Source organism: Anser brachyrhynchus (assembly GCF_964034855.1).
Source record: "Anser brachyrhynchus genome assembly, chromosome: 4".
Classification (NCBI taxonomy): Eukaryota; Metazoa; Chordata; class Aves; order Anseriformes; family Anatidae; genus Anser; species Anser brachyrhynchus.
Genome location: NC_137698.1, coordinates 76346416 through 76367769, shown reverse-complemented (window position 1 = coordinate 76367769; position 21354 = coordinate 76346416). Strand labels below are relative to the sequence as shown.

Genomic DNA, 21354 nt, shown 5'->3' with positions numbered 1-21354 from the left:
CTTTGACATTTTTCTCAGTTTAGGTAACCGAAAGCATTTTTATTGCACATAACTAAAAGTGGAGCCTGTAGGCTTTGATTAACAGTCAAACTTGTAAAATAACCTCTTTATTTTTTAATGCAATCATATCTTTCTCCCTAGGTACAAAACAATTGCTACAATTCTTTACATCCCATGCAGACATACCTTGCTTGCATGTCTTCAGGGGTTACCCTAAAACTCTTACTTCACACACACAAGTGGGCACCAGTGTAACTCCGCTGCTCTTTGTGATCCCTCCCGTGGGACACCAGTCATCTCAGAGCAGAATTGGGGCTAGTTACTGAAAACGTGGATGTTGCATCAAAGTACATTTAGGGGCAGGAACTTCCTGTCACGGGAGCTGCAGAAGAAACGTGTTCATGCAAATTAAGACAACAGTTTGCTATATAAGAGTGGTTTTTTTCCCCATGTTAGACCTGTTAAGAGCCAGCCTAGGCGTATTCTGTGCAAGCTTACACCACCATGTCACATGGCTTCTGTCTTAAGAGTGGCAGAGCACCTTGTGAATTTAATGATGCCATCGAGGGAGAACCTGGATGCATTCTAGAAGCTTTTTTTCTGCCTGTCGTAGTGCAACCAGGCTGCAGATAAAGGAGATGCTCCTGTACTTAGAGCTAAACCTCCTTTGGGGAGGAGCAAACTGACCACTTGTCATCTTTTCTGTCCAGGAAGAGGAGAAAAGGAAGGCGAAAGAAGAAGAGGAGAAGAGAGAGTACGAAGAGTACCTGAAGCTGAAGGAGAGTTTTGTAGTTGAAGAGGAAGGGGTGGAAGAAAAAATGACAGAGGAAGAGGTATGTACGTTAGTCTGTTACTGCAGTTTCCTTTGTCTTTCTTAGACTTGGATTGTCCTTACTACATCCTGCCTCTCGTAAAATGGGATCAAACCAAATGTTTTTGCTTTTAAAAGTTAAGCTGTGTAGATGGTACATGTTAACCTGGAGTATTTCCTGGGGAATGCTACAGTTCCTCATTCCAGGCTGCCAGTTAGAGTGCAATTGCAAGAGACATTGCAAGTGCATGTCTCTGGAAATGAGTCCTCTCCTCCCTTTGTGTAAGGACTGAAATAAAACTCATCCCAGGAGTCAGACATCCTTACTTGCTGTCGTCAGCTCTGCCCTACCCATGTACCATGTGCTGGTGAGCCAGGTGAAAGCAGGGCTAAACTTGTCCACATATCTTCAGGGAAATTGTTAGGGTTTTGGTGTTATTTTCTGGAGGAGCAGAGCTGCTGCAAAATGAAATGAAAAAAATCAAACTGAGACAAAACTTGTCTTGTAACGCTCCTGGTAAGAGAAATTGCAGGACACAGACTAAGTGCCTGTGGGTTTTCCACTGGAAAGCCGTACGTTTGGTGTTGCAAGTGATTGTTGTTTTTGATAGCGTTTCGAAGTCTGCATAATGTTCTAGCCTGCTCCTCCTGTGGCTGCCTGCAGGCGAGCTGCTGGGGATGGTGGTTGAAATGTGATACTTGACATAATAGCACTGCAAACTTGAAAAGGTTCTGTTGTGGGAGGCAGTGTTCTTAGTCTGCTGAGAAAAAAACACGTTAGACTAATTTTAATTGCTGTCAAATGCTGAAATGGCTCTTGGGTGGCAGCTGTCAGATTGGAACCATTCTGTAGATTTCATGATGGGTAACTTTTTTTTTTTCCGGGGTCCTGTGGGTTTGTTCCCCTTGCTCCTCTGCTCAAGTGACCCTTTTGAATTGATTTGCACTTAGCATGACTGGGAGTGGCTTTGGGCCGAGGTGCTTGTAATTCATCAGAACACCTTGACCTTAGATGTATGTTCTCCCTGAGGAACCCTTCCTTTTAGCAGAAATTCCTCCATCGTGCTGGGATTAACACTGAGAAGTTGTATCTTGCTATTGAAAATCCCTTCAAAACCAGGTTAGGCAGCTAGAAAGCGTCTATTGACAGGCAACTGTGTGAGCACAGACAAGGAGAAATTAATTTTTCTATATGTGGGAGCAGGGAAGGGTGTTCCTGGCTCAGAAGAGCCTGGGAGGCAGTTGATGCACGGATCTCAACATAAGATATCTTTGGTAAGGGTGGGGAGGTAGAACTTTAATAGCAGGCAATTTGAAAGTCATCTTCAGAAACAATCACAGGTACATAGTTATTTGGAGACATCCGCCTCTGAAAGATGCCAAGCCGTCCTTCTGTCTTGTGGCTGATGATGCACGGAGGCATTCTGGTGTCCTGTTACAAACTCTGCCATGTGGGGTTGAGGGCAGCCTGCCGAAACCCCTGCTTGAAGTTAAGGGCCTGAGCCCGGAGTTAAGCAGTTAATTAAGGCTGATTGATTTACAGGGTTGCAGAGTAAGCTGATCTCCTGTTAGCTGAAATGCACATTGTTTGCACTGCCTTTGAAAATTGAGCCTCTTCTATTAAAATACCGGATTTCAGGTGCATAGCTTTGAAAAGGGCTCGAGCTTCCACATGTGCTGTGCAGCTGTGTGCTACACTTGACCATCTGCCTGAGCCATCTCCTGAATCACTCTGTACTTTACAAAACTGTACAAAATGTCCTCGGTGTGTGTATGTAACTTAATACACGATGCGCAGACTCACCCAGATGTGGTTATTTCAGGGTATGTATGATGTAAAGAATAAAAGATTCCAGGATTTCCTTCCTTTCAGAGAAGCCTTAAACACAAATTGTGCTTGAGCCATGTTCTGGCTTAGAAAATACCTATCACATATTCCTAGTTAAGATTAAATCTGTTTTTTCCCCATTTCAGAATCTCCTTCTCTGTGTGTTTTTGTAAAAACTTTAGAAGTATGCATGCTAAACGCTTTTATAATATTTGTGCTAAGCAAGTTTGTGATGCATTTAACGTTTATGAATTTAAAGTAACAATTGTTTTCCTTGCTGTATCCAGTCTCGCAGCTTTCTAATGGAATTTCTCGAGTTTGTTAAGGTAAGTTGGTCTTTCTCCACCTTCCATATGTGAAATAGCTGTGTCAAAGAGCTGACTTGCAGAAAGAAGGGAAATCTTTACTTCCTCTTCGATATACTTAAATATTCAACAAGTAACAAAAGTGATGCCTTAGATAAAACCTTCATTATTTACTTAATCATGCATGAATGTGTTCCATCATTGCAAACACGACATACAATTATAGCTTTGTCTTGGCTTTTGGGGGCAAGATTGTAGCTCTTACCCTAATTCATAAGGTAGGTGTGCATGAACTCTGCACCTGGCGGGTCACCCTCAGAGTTTATGAACAGAAACGTTTGCTGTTGAGTGGGATTTGGGACGTTTGAGCTTCTTGTTTGTGAATATCAGCTACTGATTTAGAAAGCAATCTCCACATCTCTGCTCAGCATGAATGAGAATTGCTGTGCCAGCATGTGGCCTGCCAGGCAGGATGTGTTTGTTTAAAACACTGGCATTGTAAAGGTCACTCAAACCTTCTGCATGGTTTCTTTTCTCGCTTTTATTTGTGCAAATTACAACGCTGTCTTGATTTTTTTTTTTAGGGGTGTTTAAGGAAAAGATCACTTGTTTTTAACAGGGTGTGTTTTAGTCTACCTCTCCTGATATTACATGGTTGGTTATTTAAAACCTGTGATGTGTTCATGAGGTTTTCCACTTTTGATCTGTAACAAATTCTTCCTTCTCCACTATCGGTATATCAAAATTCAAATGTGCTTTTCTACTCTTAGTCTAACAAAAGTCATGCAAATCTTTTGTCCTAATTAGTCCCTTTTGGCCTTTATTGGAAACTGGACCCTTGTCTGAGAACATATTGCAAGTGTGTGAAAAGTTTCACACAGTAAGCAAATCTCCCACATACTCAGCGACCTCCTAACCATTCTGTTAACCCAGAACCCCGCTTTCTGGGCTGGTTTTGCATCTCCACTACCCCAGCAAGGACTCGGAGTTGCAGACATGCTTGTCTCTCCTGTTAGTTTTACACCAGGAGTCAATTTGAGTGATTGCTCTCCAAGTCCGGAAAATGCCTTGATGGTTCCAGGGTTACCACAAAGCTCTACTGCAAGCATCTTTTGCTGTGCTGCTCTCTGCCTTGTCTGTCATTGGGACTTTTGGTATATCCCATCACCACAGGGCCACAGTGGGAGGCTGTGTTCGTTTCACAGAATCTATAGAATGGTGTGGGTTGGAAGGGACCTTAAAGATTATCCGATTCCAACCCCCCTGCCACGGGCAGGGACACCTCCCACCAGACCAGGTAGGTGTCAAAATAACTTCTGGCGAATGCTTTCTGATCATACGTGATCTCTGGTGGTAATTTGGAAATGTATAAGCCAGCAGCACTCAGAGTTAGGACACATCTTCATTGCTGCAGCCCAAACAGAAATAGCCCCTGATAACTAACTGCATCCCCAGCATAAGCCAGTCACTCAGACCAGAAACACCACGAAGTGCAGGTGAGATGGCTGAGAATAGCCTGGAAAAGCTCTTTAAAGAGCCTAATTAAAACCATAAAGTGAAAGTGAGCCATCAGTACACTTCATTTTGGAGCCATGCAGTGGTTCCAGTACTCCAGAGAGATTTCTTTGAAAGAGAGGGGAACCTGGAAGCGGCCGTGTTTGCTGAGACATCCTCTGTTTCAGTCCCTTACTGTGGAAATGAACTACATGGTATGGGGTGATCCCAGTCGCACGTTCCCTTCTGTGGCTTTTGAGACACTACCAAACCCTGGATTAACGAAATCGTGCTGCTCTTGACTCACAAACAAGCTGCCCTGAGATAACAGCAGGTGGAACAATAGGTTATTTCGGTGTCCCTTGGGATCTCCCACTAAAACTGGAAGGGCTTCCAAGGGATCACACAATAGGCTCTCGTTCTGCACGTTGCCCCGGTGGCTATAATGGCTGGAACAGATTAGTCACAAAGTCTCAGTTCAGCGTTTAAGCACATGTATAGTTTTATATTAGTCACTTTTACTTGACGTCAGAGAAATTAAGCCTGTGCCGAAGAACCAAATTCAGAAGCACTTCAACACCTGGCTTCCTATGTAGAAATCAGTTGTAGAACTGGGGCATCACTTTCTTTTACAAGTTTTATTACTTTTTTCAATCTTGAAAGTATGCTTAATGCATAGGCTCTGCATTGCCCCCATCTTCTGTTCTATTCCCAGAAACTATTGACCTGTTATCAAGAAGCAGAGCGAAGCTGCTAGTAGCAGTCTGAAACTTAGAGAATTGAAAGAGCAATTGGCATTTTAAAAAATAAAATTGGATTTAGCCCTTTCTGTAGAATAATCTGTTTCACTGATATTACTGGCTGGAGGTAGCTCACCTCATGCTTCATTCTTAAAGGTGTTCGGAGTGAGATGCAGTCTCTTTTCTCCAGCTCTGCCTTGCGGGATTGCTTTAAAAGGGATTTTTCTCAGAGGCACCGAAAGGATTGAAGCCCCCCGTTCTGCCCTTCTGAAAGCTGAACGTCTCCCTTCTGTTGGGGCCGTCTTAGTCAGCGGTGCACGTGACACACCTGTGAGCTATTTCAGCATCCCAAAAAAGAAAAACAAGTGGGCAGAGGTTAAAGACATGACAGGGTATCATTGAATGCTTTTGAATTATAGACAGCAGATTAAAACACCAAGCTCTGTGTTCACTGCGTTTGAAATGGATAGAGAAGGACTGAGAGGCTTTACTCCTTCCTTTTCTTTTTTTTTTCTCCAACAAAAATTTTGCTTGCAAAATAAGGAAAAAAGTTCTCTTCATCTTAATCCTGGGAGTTCTTCCTCTGTTTCCAGCCTTGCTGGAGACAGCAGTGGAAGCACACCTAAAGTTAAAAGAATTTGGTGAAGCATGGACATTTTATATATTGCTCTCTGAAAGTTAAGCCTGTCTCTAAAACGTGGAGTGTGTGGTGAAGTGTTGTGCTGGCTTGGGACCTGATAATGTCATTATATTTCAGAGTGGCTGGGGAGTGGATCCTGATTCCATCCCATCCTCTGGTCTCTTATTCACAGCAGGATCTGTAGTAGGAAGCTTCCAGTGAACTTGGTCACTGAGGGTGAATATCTTGAAGCGAAGGTTTAAATCCTGTTTGTCTCATTTTGATGTGGCTTTGCACCCCCTGCCCTTTTAAAAGAAGATGTGACGAACCTTGGCAGTTCCCAGCTCTGAGAACTGAATTCCATGGACTGGTTCCAAGTCCATGTGTTCAGTCCATGGTATTCAGTTCTCTAGCTTGGCTGCATCAAACTTCACAACTGCTAAGTCTGTGTGTGGCTTTTTTTTTTTTGTCTGGTTTCATTAACCAAAAAGGTTAATCTATTTCAGGCTCTTTAGTCCTTCAGTGTCCTTCCAGTGTACTCTCAAGATCAGAAACAAACGCGTTTGCCATTTGTAGCATTACATCCAATAATGTAAATGTGGCTTTATGTGTACAGCTCTTAGGAATGCACTCCAGAATGCTAACTGAACCGTTTTCAGAAGTTTTATATTTCCCAAATTCCTTGCAAACAACAGTGCATCCTTTGTCCATACAAACAGCGGTGCTGCACAAAACAGATGAGTTTCTAAACCTTTTTGCAGACCAGAAAACAGGAACCAAGTAGCTCCAGATGAGTGCACCAGGTGTTTTCTCTGTAATTCTCTGGAGCTACAGAGAAGCGTAAAACCAGATGTGAGCCCTGGTGACTGGCTCCTGCCTGAGAAAGGCTGCAGGAAGCCTCTTTCAAAAGCAAAATGAGAATTTGCAGTTTCTGCATCTGCCTTCGTTCTCAGACACCATCACGCTGCTCGTGTGGGCTAGCAGCACTCTCCCAGCACCGACTAGTTTAACAATATCTTCACCAGCTTAGCAAGGTGATTATGGCATTAATACACGTGGCATTAGTAAAACAGACTAAAGCATTTAACATTGCCAGTCCTCTCTGAAGTTCTGTGTGCGCTCTGGTACAAACCAGTGATCGTTTTAAGAGGGGTTTTGAAACACTTCTCAAGCAAAAAGGGATCTTGCCAAAGCACACTGGGGGTTAGAGGTAGCAGTTGAGAAATTTAGGGGCAGGGAGAACAGAGCTGCTTAATGCGCCTGTGCTTCCATGTCCTGGAACGGAAGAAAAGGTTCAGGACGAGCCCTGGCAAATGTATTTGAGCCTTCACTGAAGTGGGTCAGAGCATCCAGTCTTTCCACGGAGCAGACTGGTTTCGGTGATAAATCTTAAAGGTTTTTGCCACAGAAGAGTGCTCACTGGGGAAATTTAGTTAGAATGGCAGGTTCTACTTTGTCCATTAAATGCATTTTTTATTTGAAAGGAAAGAGATATGCTAACCCTCTAGTTCATCAGCTGCATGTAACTCTTGTTTGTTTCCCTAGAAAACAAAGGTAATTCAGCTGGAGGACTTAGCTTCACATCTGGGTTTAAGGACACAGGTAAGTACTGCCTTTTGGGGTGCAATTATAAGCAATGACTTTAAAAGCACAAGAGAGAAAGTGGGTAATTAAGGATAACATCTCTGCAATGTTCTGGCATCGCTGAAAATGCTTGGATTTTTGTGCAGGTCAGCAAAGCCAGCCCAGGAAATGTGGCCATTTGTCAGAGAACCATCAAGCCAGTAAGAGATTGCTGGCGTACCGGGATGTTAGTGAAAAGTGCTCGGTCTGCCTCTGGCACAGCTGCTTGTTGGCTAACGGAGCTTACAGATTTTTGCAAATCTAGTAAAAGAGCAATTCAGGGTATTGGGAATCAAGAGCAGAGGTAAAGCAAACTGAGATTCTGCCTGCGTAACTGGACGTGTTATGTTTGCATGCAGTCAATAGGTAGGAGCTGTTTTTCTCCACTTGCTTGTGTATTGGTGGAACACTTAAGAATTTGTAACTTCTGGTGCATTACTTAAGAACATTGACCCTCTCTGCGCCATGTAGAACTTGTCAAAGTGAGCTCATGGTGTGAGATCTGTATCCTTTTTTTTTTTTCTTTTCCCTCTGGTTCCTTTCTGTTTTCTCCCCACGTTGTGTTTTGGCTCTGAAGAATAGTTGCGGCTTAGTCTAAGTTGATTTGAGCACGTTTAACATATTTCTAAGTGTGTTTTTTGCTGTTCTGTACCAAATGTGGTCTTGGGGTGCACCTTCACAGCCCCTGGCACTGCTGTAAGCCCAGGCTGAAGCACACCCTGCCTCTCTTCTATACCAGAACTTCATTTGCTCAGTCAGACAGTGACAGGGCAAGGCAGAATGGTTTTAAACTAAAAGAGGGGAGACTTAGATTAAAGGTCAGAAGGAAATTCTTCACTCAGAGGGTGGTGAGGCACTGGAACAGGCTGTGGATGCCCCATCCCTGGAGGTGTTCAAGGCCAGGTTAGATGAGGCCCTGAGCAACCTGATCTAGCGGGTGGCATCCCTGCCTACGGCAGTGGGTTTGGAACTGGGTGATCTTTGAGGTCCTTCCCAACCTGAGCCATTCTAAGATGTAGTGAGCCACCTGAAGTTGAAATCCGGATTATAACTTGCTTCTGCAGTCCCATAAATGCAAGTGGGTGAGAGAAGCAGAACTGCAGAAACCGAGTTTATCCAAACTTAGATACCAGTCTAACGTGTAGTGGAACTGCGGGCTTGGAGTAACCAGAGAGTTAACCCAGCGATAAATTAAACAAACCGCTCTTTGGCTTGGTAGAAGAGTTTTCCTCTGAAATGGAGCAGAAAAAAAAAAAAACATAAAAAGCTCTGGAATGTAATGAGTGTAGCCAGGTTCTGGGAGGACATCACAGTATTCCGTGGAACTGGCACGTTGCATTGGCACAGTACAGCCTTTCTGTGGGAAGATGTGCATAGCCCCCCTCGCCCTGATACAGCCAGGTAATTTAGAGGTAAAAGCCTCTTTTGAGGGTAAAGAAGTTACTTGAACAGCCCAAGTAGCAGAGGTTCACATCATCCTTCTAAGAGCAAACCATTTCTGACAAAGGGCTTACTATATCCATCTGTGTGGAAACGCTGATGTGTGTCCTTCACTGGAGCGTTTAATGCTGAGGAATTAAGTGTAAGCAGCCTTCTCTAGTCTGTCTGAACGTGTGAAATGTTTTCTGCCTTGCTCTTGACCAGTTTATTCCTTTTTCTCACCTGAACAGGAAGCAATTAACAGAATCCAGGACCTGATGGCAGATGGCACTCTAACAGGTGACAGCCAAAACACAAGTGGGAGTGTATTTTAGCTGTGGAATAGGTGGTGCAGAAAATGCCTTAACTGTGGCTCGCTGTGTAATTTCTGTTTTAAACTTTGCAGGATACTTGTAGGACCTGATCAATAGCTATAGTTGTTATTCCTGGTCCAGCAGATGTGAAACTGTTTAAAATGAGATGTAATTGCTTCTGTGGTGTGATTCACAGAGGTTGGGGGTGAATGCTCCCAACAGCTCTGGGGCCAGCACAAGGCTTCCACATACTATTTAAGCCCTGCTGAAGGCCTTAGGGGGTTACTGAGCAGCCAGCTGCAAATTTTGTCCTCCAAAGTCTGAATTTGAAAGGATCATTTGGATGTTTTGGACTTAATTTGCAAGCCTATTTTAAAGATGCAGTGGCCAAAGCCAGTGCTGGGGTACGGCGTGCTGTGGGATATGCAAACACCGCAGAGCTCTCCAAAGCTGAGCGCTGTAGGAAGTGAAGTGCTCGTTCCTAGCCACGGACCTACGCGATCAAAGTCGGAATGTAAGCAGGGACTGAGCACGTGGGCAGCTCCCCGTCTGAAGAAGACTCTTATCGCCGGTCGGTCTTTTTCTTTCTGAGGATGAAGTAGTTAAGGTGCCAATGCAAACACTTACCTGATGGTTGTTTCCCAGCCTTGACCACAATATCTCAGTGGGTGCTTGTGGAAACCCATTTGAATGACCTAGAAGTGATGTGAATCAAAACATAAGGATGTATGCTGTGCTGGGTATGACTGTGGCCTAAAAGGCCTGCCATTAAGTCTCCCTGCCTTACATTCGATCCCATAATGCGTTAAGAACAGAGAGGTCTCTTCTCACTCCTGATGGAGCAACCAAAATACAGAAACTGAGCTTTCAGAGGGTACGGTGGAACGGCTGAGCTGGGCTCTGGATGGGCTCTGAATCTCCTCCTGGGCTCTCCTGCTTTGCTTTTTTCCTTAAGCTGCCTGTGCCTGGAATGTCAGCACCAATGCAACGTACCTGAAGTAGCTGCTGCGATACTCCCAGCTAGCTACGCACAGTGGAAAAAAAATGCATCACTTGCTGAACCAAATTACTCTTACCCAGGCACTCAGGTATTGTCAAAGCCCCATTCAGAAGCCCAACAATAGAGAAGGAAATAAAAGCCTGACTGCTAGCATGCTGTTCTGCCTGCCCTAGATATGAAATGCAGCCTCAGCACTTCAAACGTCCCTTCCAAAAAAGAAGTAACTGATGTCTGTCGGGAAGTGAGAGGAGCCAAAGTGCTGACTTCAAGGTCCTTTCTTTCCCCTGTAGGTGTGATTGATGACAGAGGAAAGTTCATCTACATCACGCCAGAGGAGATGGCTGCTGTGGCTCAGTATATCAAACAGAGGGGGCGAGTCTCCATCGCCGAGCTGGTCCAAGCAAGCAATTCCCTGATCAACCTCCAGCCTGACAGCCAAGCTGTTGCTCCAACTGTGGCATGAAATCGTGACATGAGAAAATACGGAGGGAGTTTAACCTTTTAACGAATAAGCCACATAAATAAAAGCAAGCAAGAACCCCTCTAGTCCCTCTGCAGTGTTTGGAGGCAGGACGCTTTATTTAAAGATTAGCTGCAAGACTTGATTGGAGATTTTGCTTTTGATTCTTTAGATCTCATATAAAATTTGTACAGCGGAAGCTAGCAAAGAACTTGGGGCTTAAACACTCGTGTACCTCAGGGATATCAGTAATTGGTACCTGCCTTCTTTATATTGGCAGTCACTGTGATGTGACTGTACCCATACTTCTTGTTGTTTCCAAATTCTGATGTCTCAGATATATTTTAAATATATTTGATGATATATTTGGCTCCAATTGCATTCTGGATTCTGCAGGCTTGCTTTACTCTCACAGAGCTGTATAACTGCAGCGATGACAAACGCAGCCTGGAACAGTAGGTCTGTGGGGATGAGGCTTGTGGATTTTGTCTTGTGGGTTTTGTCTTCTGCATCAACGTTGGAAGGATATAGTAAAAAGAAAATCCCACACGTGTCTCTGTTCTTACTGAAATGCGAAAACCTTCTGCAGTGCTTTGTTCTTAAAACTTCTGGAGGTTATTTCAGAAAGTCTGCTATGTAAATGTTTTGTTTGGTTTACATGATGTCAAAAGTTTACTTGCAGCCAAGCTGTGTTATTTTTCCGTAGCCAAGAGACAGAGACACCTCCAGGGAAAGGCTAACTCGCCTCGTTTATTGTGCAGGACAGTTCTACTGATACCAACCAGGTTCCGATGATTCATCCTTCAGAGTAAGAGCCAGCTCAGTGTGTCTGAAGGCCTCAGACACCCCCGCTCCGTGGCCTTTGTGTTTTGGATGTATAAAAATTCAGGCAGGATGAGTCACGCAATTAACGTTACAAGTAAACGATTATTAATATCTTAATTGTAGATGTCAGTATGTTTCTTGCATAAGAATATTTATTTTTAATAGCCTAATTGATGCTTTGCTAATTCTCTTTTCTGTATTCAATGGAATCTGTGTGGATATGCGGTAATTGGGGAGGACAGGGGAGCTGGCTTTGTCACTGCCAAACTTAGAGGTGAATTAAGTAGACTAAAAGCTATGTTATCAGTGAGATGAGATAGCAATAGAACAATGGAAGGAAGCACATTTCCTGTTTAATCTCTGCACTGCTGCTCGATGTGATGCTGTGCAGGAGAGCTCGGTCACAGCGCAGCTCCACGCGTTGATGCGAGAGATCGGTGTCATTACCGTGTTGTGCAACAGTCACCAGCAGAGAGATTACTTGATTGCAGGCTTGTAAAGCCTCTTAATTAACCAAAAATTTGATTTTGCCGTGATTTTTTTTTGTTCTGTCCTAAACTTTTCTTGTAGTAAAATAAATGCTATTGAAAGAGTTGCAGAGATGAGAAGTTGTCTTGTTTTTAACATGATAAAGGAGCCAGCCAACAGACTTGTGTGCGCCAGCGGAGGGCTAGAGGTATTCCATTCAATCCCTGGGATTTCCAGAGGGCACTCGGTTTGTGCGAGTGTAACAAGTAACACCGTGTTCACCGGGCACTGCAAACTCCCTCTGCTGTGCTAGGACAGCTGCCTGCCGAGAGCAGCGCGCAGGCTCCGTTTACACGCCTCTGTGTCTTAGCTGGGACAAGAGCTGCAGCTTCTGACGCAAAAATAATCCAAACTATTTCAGGGCTGGGGTCTTACAGAGCTCTGCCACAGCCAAAAGGGTTGCTTGTGATTCATTGACGGGTCTGAAGGACTGATTAAAAGCAGGTAAATGAACAACAAGATAGCCAAGTGCTGTGAGCCAGGCTCGTGGTCTGATAGCAGGCACCTCAGAAGTGCCCACTGCCTAAGCTATTTGGAGCTCTGAAGGATTGCTTCCATACTAAGTGAAGCATTTGAGGTAAGGAAGGTAGCAAAACCAAGCCCGTTCTTTTGGTTCTTATCATATCTCCCATGATGAGAGGTACCCCCTGAAAGGGAAGGCGTTTATCCCTGCAGGCACCAGCTTGGAGGAGACCCCCGGAGTCGTGGCCATGGCAGGAGGTGGCCTTGGCGCTCAGAACCAGCCCCGACCCCCTCTTGCAGGGAGCTGCCGCTGCAGGAGAACCCGAGAGGGACTCATCCTGACCGCTGCCTGATCCTGGCAGGACGCTGATCCCGCTCACGCGCTTGTGGAAAATTTTACGGGGTCAAGCACAGAAGCCGGCCACCAAACTCATCTGTATCAGCATGACCCCTTCCGTCGTGTCTGGCACAGCAGCAAAATACTGTAATTGAGGGAAATCACAGCAAAAATAAAACGTGTGCTACCGACTCCTTTAGATTTGGGGTCTTCTGCTTGTAAAACTTCAAACGCTCTGGTTTCTGCCCTCTCGAAGTGTCCACCCTTTGAAAAATGGGAGCAGGTACTGAAGGGTCTCAGATCCCTATTTTCTCCTAATTTTTGCCCGTGCATTATGCAGCATTCATCTCCGTGTTCTTCCTCCCTGAACTAGCGCAAGGGCTCCAAGGTACTCTGCTTGTACATGGAAAGAATAATAATAATGAGTGGCTCATTTGAGCGAGCTTGTCCTAATTTTGCCGTTCCACCTGCAGGCAAAGGCCAAAAAAAATTAAATTCTTGTCTTTGTTTCACACAAGGCGAGCTCTAACCAAGGAAAACTCTGGCTTCTTTTTCGTGCATCCCGGTGAAATAACAGAGCAACTGCCCAGAACGCAGCAAAACGTGAAGCATTTTCCTATCGTAAACATTTAAAAGCACCAAATGCCACGACTTCCAGGTTATTTGTTCATGGGGCGAGTTTGAGAGCCCGCCAGCCTCGTGGCTCCCAGCTGTTCCCTGTGACTACAGATACCGGGGACAGGTTCTGGGAGGCTTTTTGTGTATTTCCCTAAATTGCTGTTTTGTGCTGATCCTTTTAGGAAAGCGCTAAATATCACAAGACAGTAACGAATCACAGAGCTGTAATTTTCCCTTCTGCACAGAAACAGCCACGTTCTGGGCACTCAGATTTATGTTTTCTAACCCCAGAAGTGAGTTCGGAGCATCGGTGCTACCCAGGGGCTTGATTACAGGGATCCCCCCAGGCAGACCAAAGAGCTGATACCCAGGGACGTTTGGTGCCTGAAGCACTGTAAGGTTTGCGACTTCATTCTTTTCATCTTCTCTGATTAAAATGGGGGGAAAAAAAATTCCTTTTCCTGCCCTAAAGAGAAAGGAGCATTTACTGATCTCCACGGGTACATCACAGCCCGTGCCCAACCCAAATCCAGACGCGTTTTTGCCTCCTCTGCCCTTCAGAAGGCTCCTTGCTCCCAGGCAGGTTTGGTGGTGAGACAGAGGAGCAGCTCCAGATTTATTTGTCCGCCGGTAACCCAGTTAATTCCCCTTTCGAGTCAGAGATCTGCTCTTCCCCTGTCTGATGCTAGATAAGCCTCCCGCTGCAGCTTATCTCCTCCCAAAAGCGCCTCGCCGCCGTTTGATGTTCTCGGTGCCGATCTTGCACACGCCACCAGGACCAGCACGCTTCTGCTGACGGCTCCAAATCCACCCAAATCCACTGCCAGCAAGAGGGGAGGCTGCGAGGAAAGCAGCCCCTGGGAAGAGGAGCTCCACGGAGGAGTGTTTCGGGGTCGGATCAGTGCTGGGAAGCCAGCTGGCGAGGTCCGAGAGTCAAATCGTGATGCACGCATTGGTCCCGTGAGCGGCCGGAGCACTGACACAGCAGGAGAAAGATCTCAGGAGGGCTGAGATCCTCTGTGGGGCACGGGCTGAGCCTGTCCCTAAAGAAAGACGTGGATCAGGGCTCATCATGGGGCACCTGGGGCTCAAAAATCCGAGACATTTGGAGCGTGGTGCTCGCGGAGGGCGCTGGAGGCAGGACAGTGCCACAGCACCTGCGAATCCCGAAGCGGGGCAGCTCCTTGCGAAGCTCTGGGCAGCATTTGGGGTGGGACAGAGGCCCCAGGAGCGAACAGCAGCTCTCCTGGGACCTTTTGGTGCCGTCCCGGTTTGCAGTGCCTCCTGGTTGTTCCGCTGCCTGTTTCTCTTTCTTTTCTCCTCTGCCAGTGCAAGTCCTTCCCTTGGATCCGAAGGATTTCAGCCTTCAGAGATGGCTGAAATCAGGGTTTCGGGATTCAAAAAATCCCGGAATCAGCCATTTCAGTGTTCAGAAATGGACAGTCTAGGATGGTGGAGCTCACCCCCTTCTCCTGGGCTGCAGACACCCCACACATTGTGCTCCCAGACAGCTGGTATTTGGGGAAATTGGGGGGACAACCCGTCCGTGATGCTGGTGCCAGGGCTCATGCGGGACTGGGTGAATTTAGGGACATTCTGGGACAAAGGGGCGATGCGGTGGTGGCAGCCAGAGGCACGGCCACCGCCTGTGTGAGCAGAGGACGGACACAGCAGGACTCGGACAGCCACAACCCAACCTTGGGGCACCTGCAGCGCAGCAACCTGCCCGGCTGAGCTGCTTTCTCCCTAAAAATCTGCAGCCCCGGGGTGTGCAGCCCGGCAATTCCCCGTGGCTTTCCCTCAGCCTGGGGTGGAGGTGGGAGGAAGGCTGCGGGCATGGGGTGAGCGCTGCAGAAGCGACTGCAGGAGGAGCTGCTGCCTTTGCTGACGCCGAGCCGGCAGCGAGGATGATCCAAGCCTTTCTCATCTGCTTCGGTGCAAAATCAGCCCAGAAAGGGGGCGGAGGACACCCCGAGGGGACACCCCCACCTCCTGGGGACCTTTTTTGGCAGTGATGGTGACCCAGCACGGCCTGGTGCACCACGTCCCCCTGCTTAAAGGCGTTTAACGCTGCCCTGACCTTGGCCGTTGGCAGCCCCGTGTGTCCCCAGAGGGGTCGGGACGGGCACCGGGGGGCTCGTGGCTCACCTCACCTTCCTCCCAAACGTGAGAGCAAATCGCGGTCTGCAGACAAGACACAGCAGTCTGTGGCCCTGTCAGGACCCCTGCCTGTGCTCAAAAGTCCTTTTCAAATATTTTTTTTTTCCAAAAAATACGTTTTTTTTCCAGAAAAAAGTCCTCTGGGTGGTGGGGGTAAGCCCACATCTACAAACTGCTCTCCTTGGTGGTGTTTGCAGCTGGTGCATCCTTCTCCTGGTGGAGAGCAGGGGCGAAGCTGGGCCTGCCCCAGGTCTGTCCATCTGCTGGATCTTTCCCTCTGGGACCGCAGCTCCGGCGGGAGGTGCTGAGCGTGCTGGCGTCACCCCCCAGGGCCCGATGCAGCACAGGCAGGCGTTTCGCTCGTGCTGAGCTAGCCCTGGCCCTGGCCGACGAATTGCTGTGGTTTCCAGTCCCAGCTAGGAACTGACACAGCGGGTACGGCTCTGCAGAAAAAGAAAAACCACACCGTGGGCCACGAGGACCTTCGGATATCTGTCAGATGGCTCCTGTGACAGCTTCAGGTTCCTTCACTGGAGGGATTACAACTGCCTTTTTTTTTTGGAAGCCTCCTGCTCAAGCATGGGGCAGATCCCCCCCTTATTTCACTCAGTAATTATAACCTGAGGGGCTGCAGGTTTTAGCAGCAGCCAGGGTGGTGGGACGTGTCCCTAAGGGACGGAGAGCCAGGAGCTGAGTGCGATGGCACAGCTGGTGGGGCAGGGACCTGGTGGGACAGGGACGTCACCAGCTGGGGCCCAGCTCCACAGGACCCAGGCGAGGCGAGCAGGGAAGAACCATGGATGAGAGCCACATTCAGCCAAGACCCATGGGGCAGACCAGGGCACTGCCCCTGTGCAAAACACCGAGCCAGCCTCTGCCTTCGGGATGGAGGAGCCAGGATCTGAAGCCTGAAGTCTTCACGGCTCTGTACTGCCCCTGGGGAATGTCTCACCTCCGAGTCCTCGTGGCACAACGGGCACTTGGCCTCCCCCCAGATCTCCTGGCCCGTTCGCCCCTTCCCCAGAGGTGCTGCATGGCTTTGTTTTTTTCCCCTCCCTCATTTTCCCCAATTTTATTATTTGTGTGACTGGCAGAAGGGACTCACGCTGAGCTCATTCACACATGCAGCCACCCCAGGGAACCGCTACTCTCCAGCAAACCAAGACATTTGGGCTAAGTACAAAGCTGGAACACAAAGTGAACAGAAAGCACCGGCAGTATTTGATGTCCTGGGCTAGAAGGTTGCTTATGCAAGGAAAAGTAATATTCCATGCTGCTGTCCAAAGCAGCGTAAGGAATGACTTGGGGGCTGAGCTTAGTTTGTAAACTACCATGAACTGCGTGAGCAAGCTGCCGGTCAGCCCAGCTGCTCCCCACAACAAGGGCCTGTTCCTGAAAGCCCAGAGCCAGGGATCATCTTCCAGCAAGGACCATGGGCTCCATCCCTGGCAGACCCCAGGAAGAGGGCTTCACCACCTCCCTGTGCTCCTCAAACCTTCTTCCCAAGCCCAGACACCGACCTCAGACACGACAGAAAGAAGAGATCACAAGGGAGGCCGAATGGGTTGGAGGGAGAGGTTAGAAGAAAGCAGGCCCTTTTGGAGCAAAGGCTGTGCCTTCAGATAATAGATAATAACAAAATAAAGAAAATGGATGGATAATAAAGAGATTATCCATCCCTTTACCCCCAAAATATCTTTTTTGTTTTGTTTTGCTTTGTTTTTTTGTTTGTTTGGTTTGGTTGTTTGTTTCATTTTAAACTTTAGGTTTAAAAACTTTAAAACTTCATTTAAACTTCAAAACTTCATTTTGAACTTTAGGTCTTGAACTGGGTGATGCTGTCGGGCAAAGCCTCATAGCCTCACGTTTCTTTTAGGACAACAATTGTGGCTTTCAATCTAAATTGCTTTTCTGGGAAAGCTCGTTCTGAAATGCCCACAGCAGGGGAGGCGAGGCCGAGGGGCCTGCTGGAGGACAGCGAGGGGCCACCCCCATGAGACCCCCATGGCGCGGCCATGCCGGGATGTGGTGCTGCAGAGGGCTCACGTCCCACGGTGCCACCCTGGCTCTGGGCCTGCTGGCTTCCCCGTGCTGAAATCACAAAATCACAGAGGGGTTTGGGTTGGAAGGGACCCTAAAACCCCCCTAATTCCACTCCCTGCCCCCAGCCCAGGCTGCCCCCAGCCCCATCCAGCCTGGCCTTGGGCACTGCCAGGGATGGGGCAGCCACAGCTCCTCGGGGCGGCCTGGGCAGGGCCTCACCGCCCACAGTGACAAATTTCTCCCTAATGTCTAACCTAAAACTGCCCTTTTTCAGTTTAAAAGCATTCCCCTTGTCCTATCACTACCCAGAGTCCCTCCCCAGCTCTCCTGCAGCCCCCTTCAGACCCTGTCAGGCCGCTGTGAGGCCTCCCCGGGGCCTTCTCTTCCCCAGGCCCAACGCCCCCAGGAGACAACACCCAGCCCTGCTCAGCCCCCTGCTGATGGCTGCACCCAGCGCTGTCATTTTGGGGGCTTTTCCTCAGCTTTTATAGGATTTGATGAGGACCTGCTTTTTCCCTTGAGGGATGACCTCAAGGGCCTCTTCCTTGGACATGGCCGGGGGGTGCCAGCTGAGCCCCCACAGCAGGTACTGGGGGGCGACGTGTCCTCACCTCCAGCAGCAGCAGGAGGAGAAGCTGGGGAAGTGGAAAGCTTTCTTCATAACCTCATCTAAAAGAATATATATATATATATTTTGGGCTCTGCTTTAATGAAAAGCAGAAACTTTAGGCAACAAGCAGGCGCCTCCTCACGAAGAGTTATTTTTCTTCTTGTGGAGAACCCCCCCTCGCTTGCCACCAAAGCCGTTCTTGCAGATTTTCCAGCACACACCAAAGGGGGAATTAAGGGATAAATTGTCCTATCAGGGGTTCAACCAACGCACCGCACTGGTTTTCTACCCCCAGGGCTCTGCAGTGACCACGCGTGGCCACGAATCCCCCCCCGCTATGTGCCAGCCCTCCTGCAGACGTGGGATCTGCGGCTTCCTTGTAGGAAGCAAGACCCCCAGACCTAGAAGGCAATAAAACCCCCATCTCTCAGCTCTTTTTCATCGCCTCTCTTTATAATTAACCGCTTTAACGAGAGGGAGGGCTCGCAGCCCAGGGGTATGCCCAGCACGAGGGGGTCAGAGGTGCTTCGGGCTCCAGCGGCCCTGGATTTCCATGCCGATCTCCCTACCCCTCTCCTATTTATGGGTGTCGCCGCCAGGGAAGCGATCCCGATTAAATCCGGATGCGTGTTGCTCCTGGGCTTGCTGGCCAAACCAAACAGCGCCGTGATGCAACAGCCGCGGCTGACGCTTGCACAAACTTTCCAGATGGGGAAATTAATCTTTTCAATAGAAGCAGGAAAAAAAGAAAAAAAAAAAAAAAAGCGGTAAGCACAGAGGGCAGGCCCGGGGTGTCTTGGAGTGGATCTCGGCGAGACGGGCTGCAGCACACGCTGTTCTGGCTGCTGCCGGTGAACTTTGCTGACGGCTTGCCTCAGGCTGTCCTGCTGCCTGGCTCCAGGCTCCAGCCCTGCAGAAACCGGCGCTGGTGCTGCCCCGAGCCCTGCCGATGGTCTCTGGGATGTTCCTGAGCCTGTCCTGTCCTGGGCAGGACTGAATGCCCCCTCCTGCTGCAGATCCAGGGGCTCTCGCCCGGGAGGAGCAGGTGGGGAGCCACCAGGGGGTCCTCACTTCTGGGCACCAGAGTGGGGAATGTCCTGGGGGAACTTTATCCAGAAAGGCTTCACATCAAAATACAGCAGCTAGCTAGGTGAGGCGGTGTGTCCTACAGCGCCAGAGTGGACAAATTAGGGCAGCCTCGTGGCCTGTTCATCCTACAAGACCACCCATGTAGGGACCACGAGCTAACGGTCCTTCCAGCACAGCACCTCTGAGAGCAGCCGTGTCCTCCTGAAGTTTTGGGATCCGTGTAAACTATTTGCAATGCCCTGCAGCAACGATTCCCTAGTTTAACTGTGGATGTGATGAGGAGCAGCTTCCTTTTCTCCCTGCCCCTGCCCTGCTCAGTGGCTCTGGGTATATGGATGGAGGGGCCACCGAAGAGCTCTCCCTTACCCACCCCTAATTTTACAGCCCCATTCAGACCCCGCTCCGTCCTCCTCCAGCAGGACCCGTCACATATCTTCGAACCTTCCTTACCGTCCCCTTCATCTTCCTCCAGCTCCTTAACGAGACCTGATGAGGGTGAGCCAAAAGCCGCTCGTGCGTTACCCTGGGGCAGCGCACGCGGCGGCCGCCTGAAACGCCACCGACTTGCTGATCCCTTACGTAACCGGTGACACTGTTTGGTTTCCCTTGCTGACTTTTGCGAGTGTGATTCCCCCGTTCGCTGCTCCTAAAGCTGCTTATCCCCGCGCTAAACCCCCAGCTTAGCCCAGCAGTCCTGAGTGCCTCGCCGAGCCGTCTCCTTCGCTCCCTTGCAAGAAGCCTCCTCCTCCCCACGGCAGCCTGGGAGGACATGGATGATCCGGCACCCCATTTCCACAGCCAGCACCCCATCTCCATGCCCATAACCCCATCTCCATGCCCATAAACCCCATTTCCACACCGAGCATCCCATCTCCATGCCCATCACCCCATCCCCACGCCCACCACCCCATCCCCACGCCCACCATCCCACCCCACAAGCCCTCCCACCAGTTCCAACGCACAAAGGATTTTTTTTTCCCCTCTTGCTATTCCCAGGTTCAACGTTTTTATGGCTTCCCCCCCCCATGCAGCAGTTCTGATTTGGGATCTGCTGCACATCAGCTGGCCAGGTGCCCTCTTCAGAGGGTTGGCCGAGGTCTTGCTCATCCTCACAGACACCAGCACGCAAAACCCCAAAGGCCAGCAGTCTGTTTTCCTCCTACAGGCACAGCCAGGAGCTGGGGACCCAGCGATGTGCTGACACGGGATATTTTGGTGCTGCAAACCACGCTGCAGCCTTCCCAGCCCAGTTTCCGACCCTTTTTCCCCCAGACCAGTCTCACAGCGGTGGCTCAGCTCGGAGGCAGCTTTTCCCTTTGTGATGCTAAACACCTAGGGAGGGATAATCAAATTATATCCACACGATTACGCCAACAAGGACATGAAGCATCCCATAGAGAGCTGTCCCCTGTTCCTTTGTAGGGGCTGGCGGATCACTCGGGCTGGCGGATCTCCTCTCTGGGCCTCAAACACCGCGATGCGAGGATTTTCCCCTTACTGCGCCTCTCTGCGGTCCCGTTTGGCGAGCTGGGGGCTTGCGGAGCTGCACCACTGGGGAAATGTCACGGGGAAGGGGCTGGGGGAGATGCAGGGGCAGGTTCGGCCCCTCCATGCTCACGTATCCTGCGCAGGAGCGCTCCTGTTTGGGGTTCCCCCAGCGCACGGGGGATGCAGAGGGATCCCAGCACGGTCTCGAGGTGACCCCATGGGGTTTGTCGGCGATGTGACCACCCAAATGCCCTGGGGGAAAACCCAGACGTAGCCCTCAGAAGCCCCAGGGAGAGGCTCGTGTAGGTGCCACGAATTGCTGCAGCCAGCCTCAACCCAGCCGAGCTGACCCCCGCATCTCCCCTACCCTAGAGCACACATTTACGTCCTCTCTAACCCTATTTACACCCTCTCTAACCCTATTTACATCCCCTCTAACCCTATTTACATCCTCCCTAACCCCATTTACACCCTCTCTAACCCTGCTCATGCCTCTTTTTTCCATCCAGCCCTGGCCCGGACGATCCCCTGACACCTTTGGCACTTGCAGTCAGCAGCACCTTGCGACGAGGAGCCCCAGG

General features: G+C 49.1%; 1 protein-coding gene and 1 long non-coding RNA gene across 3 annotated transcripts in view; one reads left to right on the top strand and one right to left on the bottom strand.

The window, feature by feature from the left end:
• DDRGK1 (DDRGK domain containing 1) overlaps nucleotides 1–12036 on the top strand; it is a 38859-nt gene extending 26823 nt beyond the window's left edge. The window contains exons 5-9 of one of the 2 annotated variants that reach the window (XM_080588819.1): nucleotides 711–833; nucleotides 2927–2965; nucleotides 7343–7399; nucleotides 9091–9139; nucleotides 10444–12036. In XM_080588819.1, coding sequence (XP_080444945.1) covers nucleotides 711–833; nucleotides 2927–2965; nucleotides 7343–7399; nucleotides 9091–9139; nucleotides 10444–10616 — 441 coding nt within the window. In that variant the 3' untranslated portion in view covers nucleotides 10617–12036. The remainder of the gene's footprint in view (nucleotides 1–710; nucleotides 834–2926; nucleotides 2966–7342; nucleotides 7400–9090; nucleotides 9140–10443) is intronic. The other variant, XM_080588820.1, reaches the window with a different exon arrangement.
• LOC308193776 lies at nucleotides 10813–20718 on the bottom strand. The gene is made up of 2 exons (XR_013949909.1): nucleotides 19736–20718; nucleotides 10813–17634 (listed from the first exon to the last, which is right to left on the bottom strand). It is a non-coding gene; the product is annotated as an uncharacterized lncRNA (long non-coding RNA).
• Between the last annotated feature and the right edge of the window lie 636 nt (nucleotides 20719–21354).